At 42.5% G+C, this 16,099-nt stretch overlaps 1 protein-coding gene and 1 pseudogene across 4 annotated transcripts in view; both read left to right on the forward strand.

Moving 5' to 3' along the window:
- The window catches only part of PPAT (phosphoribosyl pyrophosphate amidotransferase), a 38,582-nt gene that overhangs the window by 8,474 nt on the left and 14,009 nt on the right, over window positions 1-16,099 (forward strand). For 2 of the 3 annotated variants that reach the window (XM_080688709.1, XM_080688708.1), the window contains exons 2-5: window positions 11,450-11,516; window positions 12,116-12,322; window positions 15,031-15,143; window positions 15,274-15,419. In XM_080688709.1, coding sequence (XP_080544835.1) covers window positions 11,450-11,516; window positions 12,116-12,322; window positions 15,031-15,143; window positions 15,274-15,419 — 533 coding nt within the window. Of the gene's footprint in view, window positions 1-11,449; window positions 11,517-12,089; window positions 12,323-15,030; window positions 15,144-15,273; window positions 15,420-16,099 lie in introns of all 3 variants that reach the window. The other variant, XM_080688710.1, reaches the window with a different exon arrangement.
- LOC308233177 (beta-1,4-galactosyltransferase 2-like) lies at window positions 314-2,402 on the forward strand (annotated as a pseudogene). Its single transcript has one exon. The product of its transcript is annotated as a beta-1,4-galactosyltransferase 2-like (transcript).

A 16,099-nucleotide genomic window follows, 5' to 3' on the forward strand; every position in this document is an offset into this window, starting at 1 on the left:
TGGGGTCCACTGGCCTGGGGTCCGTGGGTCTGCTGGCTGCCTGGCCCGCCCTGTGTCCTGGAGCCACGGGGGCCACTGACCCAGTGTTGGGAAGCGACGAGGCCGGGCCATGTGGAACGGAGCCATCTGCAGCCCCAGCTGGAGCAGCGTCACCTGTTAAGCACTGGGTGAGAGGGAGGCGCAGTCGGCCCCCAGATCCCCCAGCTTCAGGCCCCAAGATTCCAGACCTGGCCCCGCGATCACTGCCCAGGACCCGGTAGAATGTGAGTCCATGAGTGTCACAGGTATTAGCAGGCTGGAGGCTGCCTGCGAGATGAGCAGTCTGCTGGTGGGGACGCTGGAGTGCGTCTGCAAGGCTGTGCTCCTTCTCTGCATGCTGCACTTTCTCATGTCCGTCATCCCCTACTTTGAAGTCTATGCCCAGCACCTGGCCTTCTAAAGCCATTTCAGTGCCCAAGGCCCTGCCCATGTCCTTCACCCAGCTGCCAGCAGCAGCTCCAACTGCTCCCGGCCAAACCCCACTGCCGCCAGCTCTGGACTCCCTGAGGCCCCCCGCCCGTTTCCGGCCTGGCTCCACTGCTCCCATCCTGCCGCCCTGTCCTGACTCGCCACCTGGTCTTGTGGGCCGACTGCTGATTAAGTTCCCCTCACCCATGTCACTGGAGCGGGTGCAGAGGGAGAACCCAGGTGTGCTCTTGGGTAGTCGCTGTACACCGTCCGACTGCACCCCAGCCCAGACAGTGGCGGTCATCATCCCCTTTCGACGCCGGGAGCACCACCTACGCTACTGGCTCCACCATCTGCACCCCATCCTGAGGCGACAGCGGCTGCACTATGGCATCTACGTGATCAACCAGCGTGGGGAGGACACCTTCAACTGGGCCAAGCTGCTCAACGTGGGCTTTCTAGAGGCGCTGAAGGAGGACACCACCTATGACTGCTTCATCTTCAGTAACGTGGACCTGATCCCCATGGATGACCGCAACCTGTACTGCTGCGGCGACCAGCCCCGCCACTTGGCCATCGCCATGGACAAGTTCGGCTTCCGGCTGCCCTTCGCTGGATACTTTGGAGGCGTGTGGGGCGTGAACAAAGCCCAGCTCTTGAGAATCAATGGCTTCCGCAGTGAGTACTGGGGCTGGGATGGTGAGGATGACCACATCCCGGATCTCCCTGTCTGGGATGAAGATCTCATGCCCAGACTTCCGCTAGGCCGCTACCGCAGGATCAAGCATAACAAGCCCAACCCTCAGAGGTTTACCAAGATTCAAAATACGAAGCTGACCAGGAAGCGGGACGGCATTGGGTCAGTGCGGGTTCAGGTCTTGGAGGTGTCCAGGCAACCGCTCTTCACCAACATCACTGGACATTGGACGGCCCCCTTCATGGCCCCCCCGGGCTGACACGAAAGGACACACAAAGGCTTCTGTGTCAAAGATTGCTGGCCAGAGGACTGACCTTCAGCCTGGCTGGCGGCTGCTCTGTGGGGGATCTCCCAGGACTGAAACTGTGGGCTCTGTCTTCTGAGGGTCTTCAATAGTCCCTCCCAGCTGCACCTGGAAATTTCAGAATCTGCTTTGGAGGGTCTTCCATCCTGAACAGGCCTCTCCAGTGTGGGGGGCCTCTGGGGTCATTCCTCCTTACTCCTCCCTCCCCAGCCCAGCCCCCCTTGCTGTCAGGATTGTGCCAGCCTCTGCACTGCCTCACAGAGTGGCCTGGGCTAGGTCACTCCACCTCTCCGTGCCTCAGTTTCCCCTCCCTGAGTCCCCTAGGGCCTGGAAGAATGGGAGGTATGACAGGGGATTAGTGTCACTTCCAGGGGGACTTAGACCTGGGGATTCCCCTTGCTCCCAGGGGAGGGGAAACCCCTTTCTTTCTTTTTCTTTCTTTTTTTTCTTTCTTCCCTCCCTCCCTCCCTCTTCCCTCCCTCCCTCCTTCCTTACTTTTTAATATTTTTATTGATTTCAGAGAGTAAGGGAGCGGGAGAGAGATAGAGACATCATTGATGAGAGAGAATCATGGATTGGCTGCCTCTTGCACGCCCCCTACTGGGGATCAAGCCTGCAACCTAGGCATGGAAGCCAGGACCCTTCAGTCCGCAGTCCGAGGCTCTATCCACTGAGCCAAACCAGCTAGGGTGAGGGGAAACCTTCTTCATTCAACATTGCAGGAGGCAAACTCTGGTGGCCCCCTGCTGAGGAGCAGCCCCAGGAGGGGACCAAGGAGGTGCTGTGTTACTGCCTGGGACCTTGGGGTTGGGCTTTGCATGGGTGGCAGGTAGGGCTTGGATCAGTCAGTCTGGTTCCCATCTCTGTCTCAGAGCAAAGGCAGTAGCCCCAGGGCCAGCTTGTGTTTGTATATTGCAGAGAAACTTGTGTGGATACTTTAGTAAAAAACGTGAATGGAGCAAAAATATAAAAATAAAAAGAAATAAAAATAGAAACTAATGGTACTTAGTCCAGAAAATAGTACCTGGATTTATTCTAGAGTACCAGTATATGTATAGGGTGTTTACAGTCAGATGTTTGTAATTTGGGGAAAGCTCCCCCTCAGATGCAAATTGCTGCATTGAAGTATAACAATGCTATGATAGTATTCTTTTATGCAGCTGCACTTTCCTATTCTTTGGGACATTAAAAAATGTTTTAAAATTATTTTTTCATTGATTGGTTTGAGAGAGAGTGAGGTTGATTGATAGTCCCACCTATTCACACGTTCACTGGTTACTTTCTGTATGTGCCCTGACGGGATAGAACCCACAACGTTGGTCTATGGCAAGCATGCTAAACGCAAAGGCAAACATGGGCCAAATAAACAAGCTTTAAGTTTTTGTGGGCCGCAAAAAAAACCCCAAAAGCTTCAATTTTCATAGAAACGTAGGTTTATTTCAATAGAGACATGCTGAATACAAAGGGCTAAAATAAATGAGTAATTGTTAACATAAAATAATAGAATATTTTAATAAAAATTAATATTTTTTTCTTGAATAATTAACTCACCAGACACTGAATAACTGCACAAATTAATAAGCATAACTCAAATAAACCTATTTTTCTTGTTCTCCGAAAGCAAAATATTTCCTTTTGCACACACCAAACAAGTCAGTCCAAGACTAATGATGTGGCAATTGGCTGCTAAAATATTTGCTGCTAGCTCTGACTGGTTTGGCTCAATGGATAGAGCGTCGGCCTGCGGACTGAAGGGTCCCGGGTTCGATTCCAGTCAGGGGCATGTACCTTGGTTGCGGGCATATCCCCAGTAGGGGGTGTGCAGGAGGCAGCTGATCCGTGTTTCTCTCTCATCGATGTTTCTAACTCTCTATCCCTCTCCCTTCCTTTCTGTAAAAAATCAATAAAAAAAGTTTAAAAAAAGAATAAAATATTTGTTGCTAGTATTAGTGGAGAGAGATGGTGTACCTGCACGTAAGGCACGTAAGGGAAATGAATGCAACACAATTATAGTAATCAGCCATTAGCAGACGTTGTAGTTAGTTATTAATAACTAGAGGCCGATGCACGAAATTCTTGCAAGAGTAGGCCTTCCTTCCCCTGGCTGCCAGCACCCAGGACCCGGGCTTCCCTTGTAGAGGGTGGCCCCGCCCACCCGCCGCAGCCTGCGGGTTGGTGGCCTGGGCCTCCCTCTTTGGGGCCATTGTGGAGCCCCCTGATTGATGACCCTGCTGGACAATGGCCTGGGCCGCCCTCTGCAGTCAGTCATGGGGCGATGGCTGGGCCCTTGACCAATCACATTGCACTCACCTTGGCTGGCCTGGTGCCGGGGTATCATAGCATGGTCTGGATGGTTCTGCTGTTTGGTCCTTCGGTCGATTTGCATATTATACTTATTATATAGGATTATCTATAACAGGATATTGTAAAAATTAAGTTAGGAAACTTCTATTAAAACGTTTCTTACATACCATTATATTGGCTGGGCTGCAAAAACATTGGTTGTGAGCTGTGAGTTTGACATGCTTGATCTATGGGGACTATGCTCTAACCAATGGAGCTACCCAGCCAGGCCTAGCTACTTTTATTTTTTAATTGAAATTTTCATTAAGATAATTGTAGATTTATAGGTACTATTACATCAAGAAATTTGACATTGATAAAACCTGGCCAGATAGCTTGGTTAGAGTGTTGTTCCAGTATGCCAAGGTTGCAGATTTGATCTCTGATCAGGGTACATACAAGAAGTAACTAATGAATTTGTAAAAAAGTGGAACAACAAATGATGTTTCTCTCTCAAATCAATAAATAAAAATTTTAAAAAGTTTGACATTGATATAATCCATTAATCTGATTCAGATTTCCTCAGTTTCACGTGTGATCATTTCAGTGTGCCTGCGCGCACGCGCACACACACACTTGCATGTGAGTGCAGTCTATAATTTATCACCTGTGTAGATTCATGCTTCCACCATCAAGGTCATAATAGTCAACAGTTCCCATACCATAAGGATCCCTCTGAGTGCCCTTTTATTACTACACCTACCATCTCCTTCCATGCCCAAAACCCTTCCTACCCTTGCCCCAGTGGCTACTTTTTGGAGAGCACAGGTCCAAGGTAAACTTGAGCTCGAGTGACTAAAACCACCCATTCTAGGCTCAGGCACAAGTCCTACTAGTACTTCTGGGAAGTATAAACCTTTCTAGATTAGTTAGGTGTTATCTAGAAATTTTGAATACTTAATCGTAGAAAATAAGATGTCATATGGTGTGGGGGGAATCCCTAAATTTAACATCTTTTAACGAAAGAGAATTTAGTTTTTGTTATGTTTCTGCCCCACTGTAATTTAATTCTCACACTAACACACTAACTACCCACAGGATTACGCTAGGGAGCTTAAAGGACTTAATCTTCCATAAGGTTGCCCTTACTTCTGATGCCAGCCACACTGGCTACACATTTAGCGAGGGGGGGGCGGGGGGGGGGGGGTGCCATGACCCACTGAGGTTCTGTAATTTGCTAGAACTTCTCACTCACAGATCTCAAGAAAGTGCTATACTTAAGGTTACAGTTTTAGTATAGAAGAAGGAATTTAGGAACAGCCAAAAGAAGAGACACGTAGGGCAAAATCTAGGAGGGTTCTGGATGCAGAGCGTCCATGCCCTCTCCCTGTGGAGTCAGGGCATATCATCCTTCCAGCACATCAATGTGTTCACCAACCAAGAAGCTCCTCTGAGCCAGAGTTTTTATGACATGATTGATTATGACATGATAAATTAAATAATTAGCCACATGGTTGAACTCAATCTCCAAACTCACTCCCTTGCTGGAGGTCAGGCTGGCTCAAAACTCCAACCCTCTAACCACAGGTTGATCTTTCTGGTGACCAACCCTCTCCTGAAGCTACCTAGAAATCCACCTTGGGTCACTTTATTAGAATAAAAATAAAAAAAATCCTTCTGTCAGTTGAAATTCCAAAGGTTTTGAACCTGGGGACAAAGATAAGATGTATTCTTTATTATATCACAGCTTTCTAAAAGTTTATTAAAGTAAAAACACTAAGAATTAGGAAAATCACACTTTTGTATTTAAAATGTTGCCTGTATTTGAATTTATCAGCTAGCTCACCTACTAGTATGTCTGAGCTTTCTTTTTTTTACGTTTATAATTTTTGGATTTTCTAAAATTTTAATATGTCTTACCTGGATCTTCTACTGGAATAATAATTTTACAAGTTCTTAATATTGTTTCATAGGACTAAAGTGTATTAGTTTTATAGTAATTTTATTGCTAAAATTATCTAAATTGTATTCAAAATATACAAACATGTTTAAATATTCCATTTGAAAGAAAATTATTTCAAATTTTTGGTCTATTAAAAAAATAAATGAATTAGAGAAAAAAAATGCCTGCCATACCTTTCATCTATTGAAAGTATACTATCAATAGATACTTTAATGCCCCCTGCTGGCCATCACATTGCTAAATTTTGTTAAATTATAGGGAGAGTGAAGTTTTTAATTTTGGAAATATGTTTTACTATAGCCAAAAGGAAAATAGTTTTTAAGATTACTTTTAAAAGAACGGTGTAGTCTTTCACTCATGATTTTTAAGTTGAAGAAAAACCTCATCTAATAGGATATATTTTACTCCTATAGAACTGTGCATAATTATGTCCAGCTTCATCCCTCTGAGCCAAAATTGGTCTATCTGTGACTGTCCTATACTAGAAAGCGTGACTTGCAAGAATACCAAGATATTGAGGTATTTTACCTCATATAAATGGCAACTGATATTGTGAGGTGATTAAATCAACCTTGTTTCTCCTAACAGAAGAGATAGGTTATAGGCAAATAGTCCTTTCTCTTCTAATAACTTTCTAGTTCCTTTATCTCCTCTTGCTTATGCCTTAGGCCAGTGGTCGGCAAATTCATTAGTCAACAGAGCCAAATATCAACAGTACAACAATTGAAATTTCTTTTTTTTTTTTTTAAATATATTTTATTGATTTTTTTACAGAGAGGAAGGGAGAGGGATAGAGAGCTAGAAACATCGATGAGAGAGAAACATCGACCAGCTGCCTCCCGCACACCCCCCACTGGGGATGTGCCCGCAACCAAGGTACATGCCCTTGACCGGAATTGAACCCGGGACCCTTCAGTCCACAGGCCGACGCTCTATCCACTGAGCCAAACCGGTTTCAGCTGAAATTTCTTTTGAGAGCCAAATTTTTTAAACTTAAACTTCTTCTAACGCCACTTCTTCAAAATAGACTTGCCCAGGCCGTGGTATTTTGTGGAAGAGCCACACTCAAGGGGCCAAAGAGCTGCATGTGGCTCGCGAGCTGCAGTTTGCCGACCACGGCCTTAGGCTAAGGAGAAAGATAAATTTATTGTTTTGTATTTAAAAGGCATCTATCAATATTTAATATCAATTCATAGAAAGTAACGATACAATATGGAAAAAAGTTATTTCTCAAAGTGAGATGGAAAATCTTTCTGAAGCTGCATGGTAAAGGTCTCCTGGGGAAAGATGTCCTCTGCAGTAGGAGGGAATGACTCAGCACAGGAAACCTGGGTGGCTACCTTCCGAGCTCTAACCCCAGAGCCCCCAACCCTGGACTCTCCTCACATAGCTCTAGTCCACTCTGCCCTCCCTCTGCCAGAGCCCAAGGTGAGTGGCTGCACACGAAATTTTGTGCGTTGACCCTTTAAGAGGATGCCTGCATTTCCAGCCATCTCTTCCAGGCAGACAGCAACCCTGCTGCTTTTCACAGCCAGATGTAATGTGGGCACCTCTGTCAGTTCTGGTGCTCTGGGCTGGGGGGCCCAGCTTGGGATTTAGACACCAAGAGTCCACGGCTGAGATATCCCTCCGGAACTTCAGCTGTAGCCCTTTTGCATCTCCGCCCTTCCTACCAGTCTCTATGCAGTCTCCACTTTCCATCCTTGGTTATCAGGTTCTCTCCAGCTTGTCTTCAGTTGATTTTTCAGGTTGGTTTTTCTGTATTTTAGTTATAATTCTAGTTTGGGCCTGAGAGAGTGTCATTGTAGCTTCTACTTACTCCACTGCCCTTTTTTATAAAAAAAAATAATATATATATATTTTACTGATTTTTTTTTTTTTTTTTTTTTTTTACAGAGAGGAAGAGAGAGGGATAGAGAGAAACATCAATAAGAGAGAAATATCGATCAGCTGCCTCCTGCACACTCCCTATTGGGTATTGTCCGCAACCAAGGTACAGGCCCTTGACCGGAATCAAACCTGGGACTCGAGTCCACAGGCCGACGGTCTATCCACTGAGCCAAACCAGTTAGGGCTCCACCGCCTTTTTGAGTGTTACATTTATTCATGGTTCCCTCCTTTCTGTGGTTAGATTGAATGCATGTAGCTCAATGGTGTATACCAGTAGGTATTACAGATTTTTAATTAAATTGAACAATTCTGCTCTTAAAAATAGCATCTATAAGACTTTGGCTATGGGGGAAATCTGGCTTGTTTGGAGCTGTGGGAAAATAATAGTTGGGCAATATGTTGAACTTTTTTTTTTTTTTGCCACTCTTACTGATTAAAACCTAAAATATTTTCAGAAGCCAATCTATTTTCCAAAAACATATCAGATATACTTAAGGATCATTTGGCAGATAGTGTCATTTTAGTGTGTTTTCCCCGCTCTATTTTACAGATTTTAAAAGTAGTGGTATTTAATCTCTTTTTAAAATTAGTTTTTACGTTGTGAAAAATAGCATAACAGATCATTTGGTTTATACAACATTGATATTTCAGTCTATATTTATCATATGGACTCAAAAGTCCTGTACTTATATAGTAGGTCGAGTAAAAACAAGAGTGGTACCTTGGCCCTAGCTGATTTGGCTGAATGGATAGAGCGTCAGCCTGGGGACTGAAGGGTCCCGGATTCAATTCCAGTCAAGGTCACATGCCTGGGTTGAGGGCTCGATTCCCCAGAAGGGGGCATGCAGGAGGCAGCTGATCAATGATTTGCATCATTGATGTTTCTCTCTCTCTCCCTCTCCCTTCCTCTCTGAAATCAATAAATATATATATATATATATATATATTTAAAAAAGAATGGTCCTTTTTCCTTTTTACCTTCAGTGGTCTCTGGGGTTGTATTTTGGCTCAGTGTTGGCAGGCACCTGCCATTTACATTCATTCCTCTTTTAATTGAATGGCAGGTTCATACTGCAGGGTTGCATCCAAATCATGGAATAATTTCATAGTTTTAGAACTGTCTCCAGAGTTGTGAGCATATTTAACTGTTCTGTATTCATATTTGGGATTTTTGTACTTTGCCCGGCACTGTTGCCAATCTCTGTATACTCCCAGGGCTTGCAGCCTTTTAGCAATATTTAGAAGTAAACATTCCATAAAATGGTTTTTGTATATTTTTTTCTGCCCAGACACTTAGCAAAGCTTTAACCTCTTCCTCAGTCCAGTACTTTCCTGCTCCTCTCTCCATGTTGAAAGTGACCTGGAAATGATACACTATTTCTAGCCATGGTTTTGTTTCCAAGGTAACCAGAAAACTCCTTTGTCAATAAACTCCAAAGAGCTGAAATGATCTAGTTTAACTGGTTCAAACTGCCTGAGGGGAGTAACTTAAGAAACTGCATTAAACAGGCTTTGTAATAAAAGACTCCAGGACCTAAGTGATTCCAAACATTCATTTCAGCTATTAGGGAAAAATTACCCTTGAGACAAAAGGGAAGGAAACCATTTTAAAAAAACACATTTTGTTTAAAGATGTATTTTCTTACATAATTTAATGTGGTTCACTAAATGACTATTGATTTTTTAAAAATTGTTCTGGGAGTGGTTGGCAGAGGTTCTTTCTGCCCTAAGGTTTATGGCTAAGCTTAATTATTTTTCTTCTGATAAGAATCTCTTAGTCTTTTAGCATCATTAACTTAAAGACCACTAAAGGAAGAAATCCTAAGTCACAAATTATTCAGTATGTTAGGGTATATAATCTTATGCATATCTATTTTCAGCATAGTATTTAATGCATTGATAATTTAGTAAAATAATTTCAATTTTAATTTTTTAGATTATTTTTTACTTTGCAAGTACACTTAATGTAGTTTTTGTTATTAAAATACCGCCCTAAACAATTACAATATGTATTTGTGAAAAAGATTATTTTTACCAAATAAATTAATGTATTATTAATGTATGCATAAATATATGGTAGACATTTACTTTGTATTTCTACACATATATTCTCTAGAAAAAATTTTTGTTAATAAATATCTAGTACGTAGAGCTCTTGTTGAGAATCATTAAAAATTGTTGAGCAATTACAAGCTTTATTTTAAAAAACATTTTTAAAAAATATATTTTTATTGATTTCAGAGAGGGAGAGGGAGAGGAAGAGAGAGAGATAGAAACTTCAGTGATGAGAATCATTGATCCACTGCCCCCTGCACGTCCCCTCCCCCTGGGGATTAGCCCTCAAGCTGTGCATGTATCCTGACAGGGAATCAAATGGTGACCTCCTGGTTCATAGTTTGACATTCAAACACTGAGCCACACCAGCCGGGCTATAAGCTTTATTTTATCATTTTGAGTTTGTACTCCAAAGTGGTACAGATACTCTACTGGGGGTGGGGAGCCTTTTTTATGCCAAGGGCCATTTGGATATTTATAATATCATTCTTGGGCTATACAAAATTATCATCTTAAAAATTAGAGTGCTGTATTTGGTCAGACATTTAATTAACTCACCCTTTATGCCATGGCAAGGTCAGACCAAATAATTTCTTGGTCCTTATGCGGCCCGGGCACCGGATGTTTACCATGTGATACCCTACCTCTGGGCTAGGTTTTGGCTTTTAAAAAAAATATATTTTATTGATTTTTTAGAGAGAGGAAGGGAGAGGGAGAGAGAGTTAGAAACATCGATGAGAGAGAAACATCAATCAGCTGCCTCCTGCACACCCCCTACATCAACCAAGGTAGATGCCCTTGACCCGAATCAAACCTGGGACCCTTGAGTCCGCAGGCCGACGCTCTATCCACTGAGCCAAACCGGCCAGGGCTAGGTTTTGGCTTTTATGTATCATCACCCAAAAATACTAATGCAGGAAATGAGATACAGATTGCCTGGTAAGTATACCGTTTTAAAAAACATTTATTTTTTTCTAATAATAAAAGTGTTCTTAGAGAAAATTTGGAAAGTGCAGGAAAGCAAAATCAAAATTAATAAAATTTGTTATAATCCCAGTACCACAACTAAGCATTTTACCTGCTATGTTATTTGGAGGTTTTAATTTATTTCTATATACGTATCTATCTACACACTCAACCTTATTTAGAGGTCACACAGGACAGAGGTTAGGAGCACAAGCACTGGAGTCAGATTGTCTGTGTTCTGCTCCTGGCTGTGCCACCGCTTTCTTTGTGCATTGGGCAAGTTATTTAACTTCTGTTTCTTTAGTGTCCTCATCTGTAAAAAGGGAATGGTAATCACAGTACTTACTTCATAGTATTATTGTGCAAGTCTAATAAGTTAGATCATTCATATAAATGCTTAAGACAGTGCCTGGCATGTTAGAAGTCAGACAATATCATGTTACTGATAATCATCGTTGACATTGTCATGAATAGAAGTGACATTAGTACTAGTAGCAGTTTAAAAAAATATATTTTTATTGATTTCAGAGAGGAAGGGAGAAGAAGAGAGAGATAAGAAACATCAATGGTGAGAGAGAACCATTGATCGGTTGCCTTCTGCTCATCCCATACTGGGGGACTGAGCTCGCAACCTGGGCATGTGCCCTGACTGGGAATCGAACAGTGACCTCCTGGTTCATGGGTCAATGCTCAACCACTGAGCCATGCCGACCAGGCAGTACTCGTAGCATTTAATGTGTTGTCAGACTGACTTCATCAATTCTTTTGTGAAAAGGATGTTTCATAAAGTTTATTAACCTTATCAATGGGGTAAATTTAAGTTGTTACTTTTTTATATTCACAGGGGTCAGGAGAGTGCTGGTATTGTCTGCAGTGATGGGAATTCAGTACCAACATACAGAACACACAAGGTATATTTAAACATTAAAAAAGCTGATTATAAAAATAATAGTAGCTAGATGTTAACTAGTATATGGGGGTGGGAGAAGGAAATTTGAATAAATAATTTGCACATAGAGATTATTCTTTATATCAGCCATTTCTATTTATAAACTTAGGATGCATTTCTTTCCCAGTGATAGTTTGCTAGACTGACACAAACAGGTCATATATTTAAATACTTTAAGATGCTTTGAATTTTTAAAATGCAAATAATTGTTTATTATATTTGACAAGTCTTATTACTTAATACACCTGTCCTTCAATGTTTCAACAAAAAGTATCTCATAAAACAAGCATTTCAACGTTGTGAATGTATTAAATGCCACGGAATGGTTTTCTTTACAGTGGTTAGTTTATTATGTGAATTACACCACAAAAAAAATTTTAGTGCTTCACAGTTCTTATAATTAGGTTAGTCCATTTTTAAGATTAGAATTCCATAGCACAGAGAAATTAAGTGAACTGCATTGTCTAATTTGGGAGAGGCTTATTAAAGCCTCTACTCACTAGCCCAATAGTTTGTTTTTGTGTTTTTTTCTAAGATGAGCTTTTACTTTGACTTTGCAAGGGAATGGGTCTTATAAATCATGTCTTTACTGAAGACAATTTGAAGAAATTATATCCTTCAAATCTTGGAATTGGACATACGAGGTATGCCACTACAGGAAACGCTGAATTAGAAAACTGTCAGCCCTTTGTTGTTGAAACACTTCATGGGAAAATAGCTGTGGCACATAATGGCGAATTGGTCAATGCTGCTCGATTAAGGAAAAAGGTACGTTTTTTTAAAAACGCTTTTTCATGATTGGGGTAAATTAATAAAAAGAAGTTATTGAGGCTCTTGGTAAAGAGTGTTTTCTAATTGTTGCCACCCATTACCTAACTGCAAAGAACACCTATCAGAATTACCTGGAGTACTTGCTAGAGTTACAGAATCCAAGATATCACCCCAGAGCCTGGGGTGAGGATAATGAGCCTGCATTTAAAAGCTCCTAAGGAGATTCTGATGTACTGCTTTAGAGATTTGGAAAATTTGATTTATAGCTGGTATCAGAAGCACAGAGAAATTAGGGTTTATGGACTCCTACTATCACTTTAGCTTTGTCCCTGTGTTAAAAGCATAAGAAGAAGATGGAGTATAAACTTTCATATGATAAATATAAGAAAAAGAGATTTGGAAACAATTATAGGAAACAGCCTGAGAAAAGTGCAAAGAGAATGATATTGTTTTGTTCATATGGCAGTTTTTGAAGCTTTCTGTTTTAATTGTGCCTATTCATTCATCATTTCATCTCCCTCTCCCCGCTTTTCTAAAAGTACCTGGTATTTTTATATTCCTGGTAGTTTCATATTCATCCATCCTTGACATTCATTAATTAATGTCAGATTTCTTTAGTTCATTAGATTCCAATAATCTTGATTTGGTAATCTTATCTAATAAAGAGGGAATATGCTAATTGACCCTCACACCATCACAAAGATGGAAGCACCCACAGCCAATAAGGAGGGAATATGCTAATCGACTACCACGCCCTCAAAGATGGCAGCACCCACAGCCACAAGATGGCGGTGCCCAGTCCCCTCAGCCCCACCGCCTTGTGCGCGCCTGCCTCCAGAGTCCCTCAGTCCCCTCAGCCCTCCAACCGCCCAGGGCCGCCCAAGGCTCAGGTAACCAGGGCCGGCCAAGGCTTGCGCTGCCGACAATGGCAGCAGCCAAGGTGTGATGGGGGCATCGCCTTCCCCTGATCGCCAGGTTGCCTCCTGCCCCTGAGTGCTCCTGGACTGTGAGAAGGGGCAGGCCGGGCTGAGGGAACCCCCCCCCCACTCCAGTGCATGAATTTTCATGCACCGGGCCTCTAGTCTATACTAATAATAGAGGAATATGCAAATTGTCCAGGACGCCATCACAGTAACAGTAACGACCAAACAGCAGGCTGTGTGGGGTGAACAGGTCGGCAGGGGTTTAGTGAGAGACAACCAAACGACTGAACAGCAGGCTGCGTGGGGCAACTGGGCTAGCAGGGGGGTTAGTGAGGGATGACCAAATGACTGAACAGCAGGCTGAGGGGGGCAACAAGGCCAGCAGGGGGGCAGTAAGGGGCGACCAGGCTGGCGAGGGGGGCATTTGGGGGCAACCAGGCTGGCAGGGGGGGCAGTTAGGGGCAACCATGTCAGCTGGGGGAGGGGACTTGGGGGTGACCATGTTGGCGGGGGGGCGGGGGACAGTTGGGTGCCACTAGACCTGCAGGCAGAGGCAGTTAGGGACAATCAGGCAGGCAGGCAGGTGAGCAGTTAGGAGCCAGTGGTCCCAATTGTAAGAGTGATGTCCCCTCGAGGGGTCCCAGATTGGAGAGGGTGCAGGCTGGGCTGAGGGGACCACCCACCCCTGTGCACGAATTTCATGCACTGGGCCTCTAGTACCAGAAATAACCTCAAGGGGTATTTAATAATAGGTTACACACACACACACACATGCATATATACACACACTCTCACACTCCATTATCTCCTTAGAATCAGGCATTCATATGGGATAGTTACAACAACTGAATGATGGTGAATTGTGAGTGGAAAATATATAGAGCCCACGTTTCTGTACCACCTGCCTTACTATTTTTGATTTTAGCTTAAGTTATTCCCCAGAGCATTGTCCTCCCTGCCCTCTTCTCAGGCTCTGGCATTTCATATAAAAATAATATGTATGCTTTTGTGTTCCCAAATTTGAAAATAATGTTTTAATTCAGAAAATCAGGGAAGTATAAATATTTAATTAAAAACTCACCACTTGGAGGTAAACACTAACAGTTCAATTCAATACCTAGGTCATTATTGCTAGACATAACCCTAAAATCCTGCAACCCAGATGCTGGACTTCGTCTCTGCACGTTCAGCTGGCTGCTGAAAACGTTCTGTAGTATTTGTATAAACTCAGCCTTTGCATTACATTGGTGATGTCCTTGTCCTGGTCAGTCTTTCTCAGAATATCGTGATCTCAGCCAATTTTTATTACATCTTATACATGTAATTGTTCAGTACAGTTGATTCCTTTCTTCTACTCTATCCGTGATAATCAGTGAGACAACAAACTTGGCTTGAGAGTCCCCGCTATAGTGTACCACTCTTATGGGAATGTGTCCTATTTGTCAGGAGTGTCAGAGGCTGAGAAAGTTAGAACCACATTCCCAAATCCTATGCCTTCCCAGTTCTCCCCATTTCAGCTCTACATCCCTTCAAACTTAGCGTTCAAAAGCTTTTATATACACTTCCTAAAGCACTTTTTTTCTGCTTGAAAACCTTCAGAGACTTCCAATTGCATCCAGCAATTGTTCTCTATTATCATATACACATACCATTTGTAGAAGGCAGGATTTGACTAACAAATCATCCACACAGTGCCGTATCTCTTCCTATTATGGTGGCTATGGCTGAAGGGTGCAGTCGAGCTTCCTCTCTAATGATTGCTCTTTTCTGCCTTCTAAATAGCTTTTGCGCCATGGTATTGGTCTGTCAACAAGTTCTGATAGTGAGATGATTACCCAGTTACTGGCATATACCCCTCCTCAGGAACAAGATGATACTCCAGACTGGGTAGCAAGGTAACTGTAAATTTAAGCTTGCTGCTCTGATAATGAAAGCTTTGCCTAGCATGTTTTTTTGGTTGTTGTTGTTTTTTGGGTTTTTTTGCCTAGCATGTTTTTATAAATGAAATTATTTAATTAATTCTAGGATTAAAAACTTAATGAAGGAAGCGCCCACAGCATACTCCCTACTTATAATGCACAGAGATGTTATTTATGCAGTACGAGATCCTTATGGAAATCGCCCTCTCTGCATTGGTCGACTTATTCCTGTATCTGATATGAAAAATAAAGGTAATGAACTTCCAGAAGGAATATAATTTCATTGTTCTGTTGGCACACCTTGAAATCATTAGATATAAAGGAAGCTTATGAGTGAGGAGGGAGTAGGTGAAAAAGAAAAAAAAATGATAATTATTTTTAAAGTGCATTTCCTTGAGTATTTCTGAGGATGAGCCACTTTTTAATATTTAAGGGACATTCCTATTTTTAACTTTCTGAATTGCCTATTCATATCCTTTGCCCAACTTTTTCATTTGTGTAGTATGATTTCAGTGATTTTGTTATCAGATGTCTTGTTTGAGCCATGAAATCATAATGTTTGGAGGAATCTTGGGATCATTAATGTTTTTAAAAATCCTCCCCTGAGGATATGTTTATTGATTTTAGAGAGAGGGGAAAGGAAGAAAGGGAGAGAGAGAGGGGGAGAGAGAGAGAGAGAGAGACAGACATCGACATCAATGTGAGAGGAAAGCATCAATCAGTTGCCTCCTGCATGCACCCCGACTGTGGTTGAACCCACAACCTAGGTATGCCCTGACTGGGAATCAAACCTGCAGCCTTTCTGTGTACGGGACGATGCTCCAACCAACTGAGCCACAGGGCCGGGGCTTGGGATCATTAAATTTTATCTTTGGTTCTAGTCAAATGAAGACCCATGTGTTCTTCAAGTCATATAAATGGATATTCTGTGG

This window comes from Plecotus auritus (assembly GCF_963455305.1).
Source record: "Plecotus auritus genome assembly, chromosome: 1".
NCBI lineage: Eukaryota > Metazoa > Chordata > Mammalia > Chiroptera > Vespertilionidae > Plecotus > Plecotus auritus.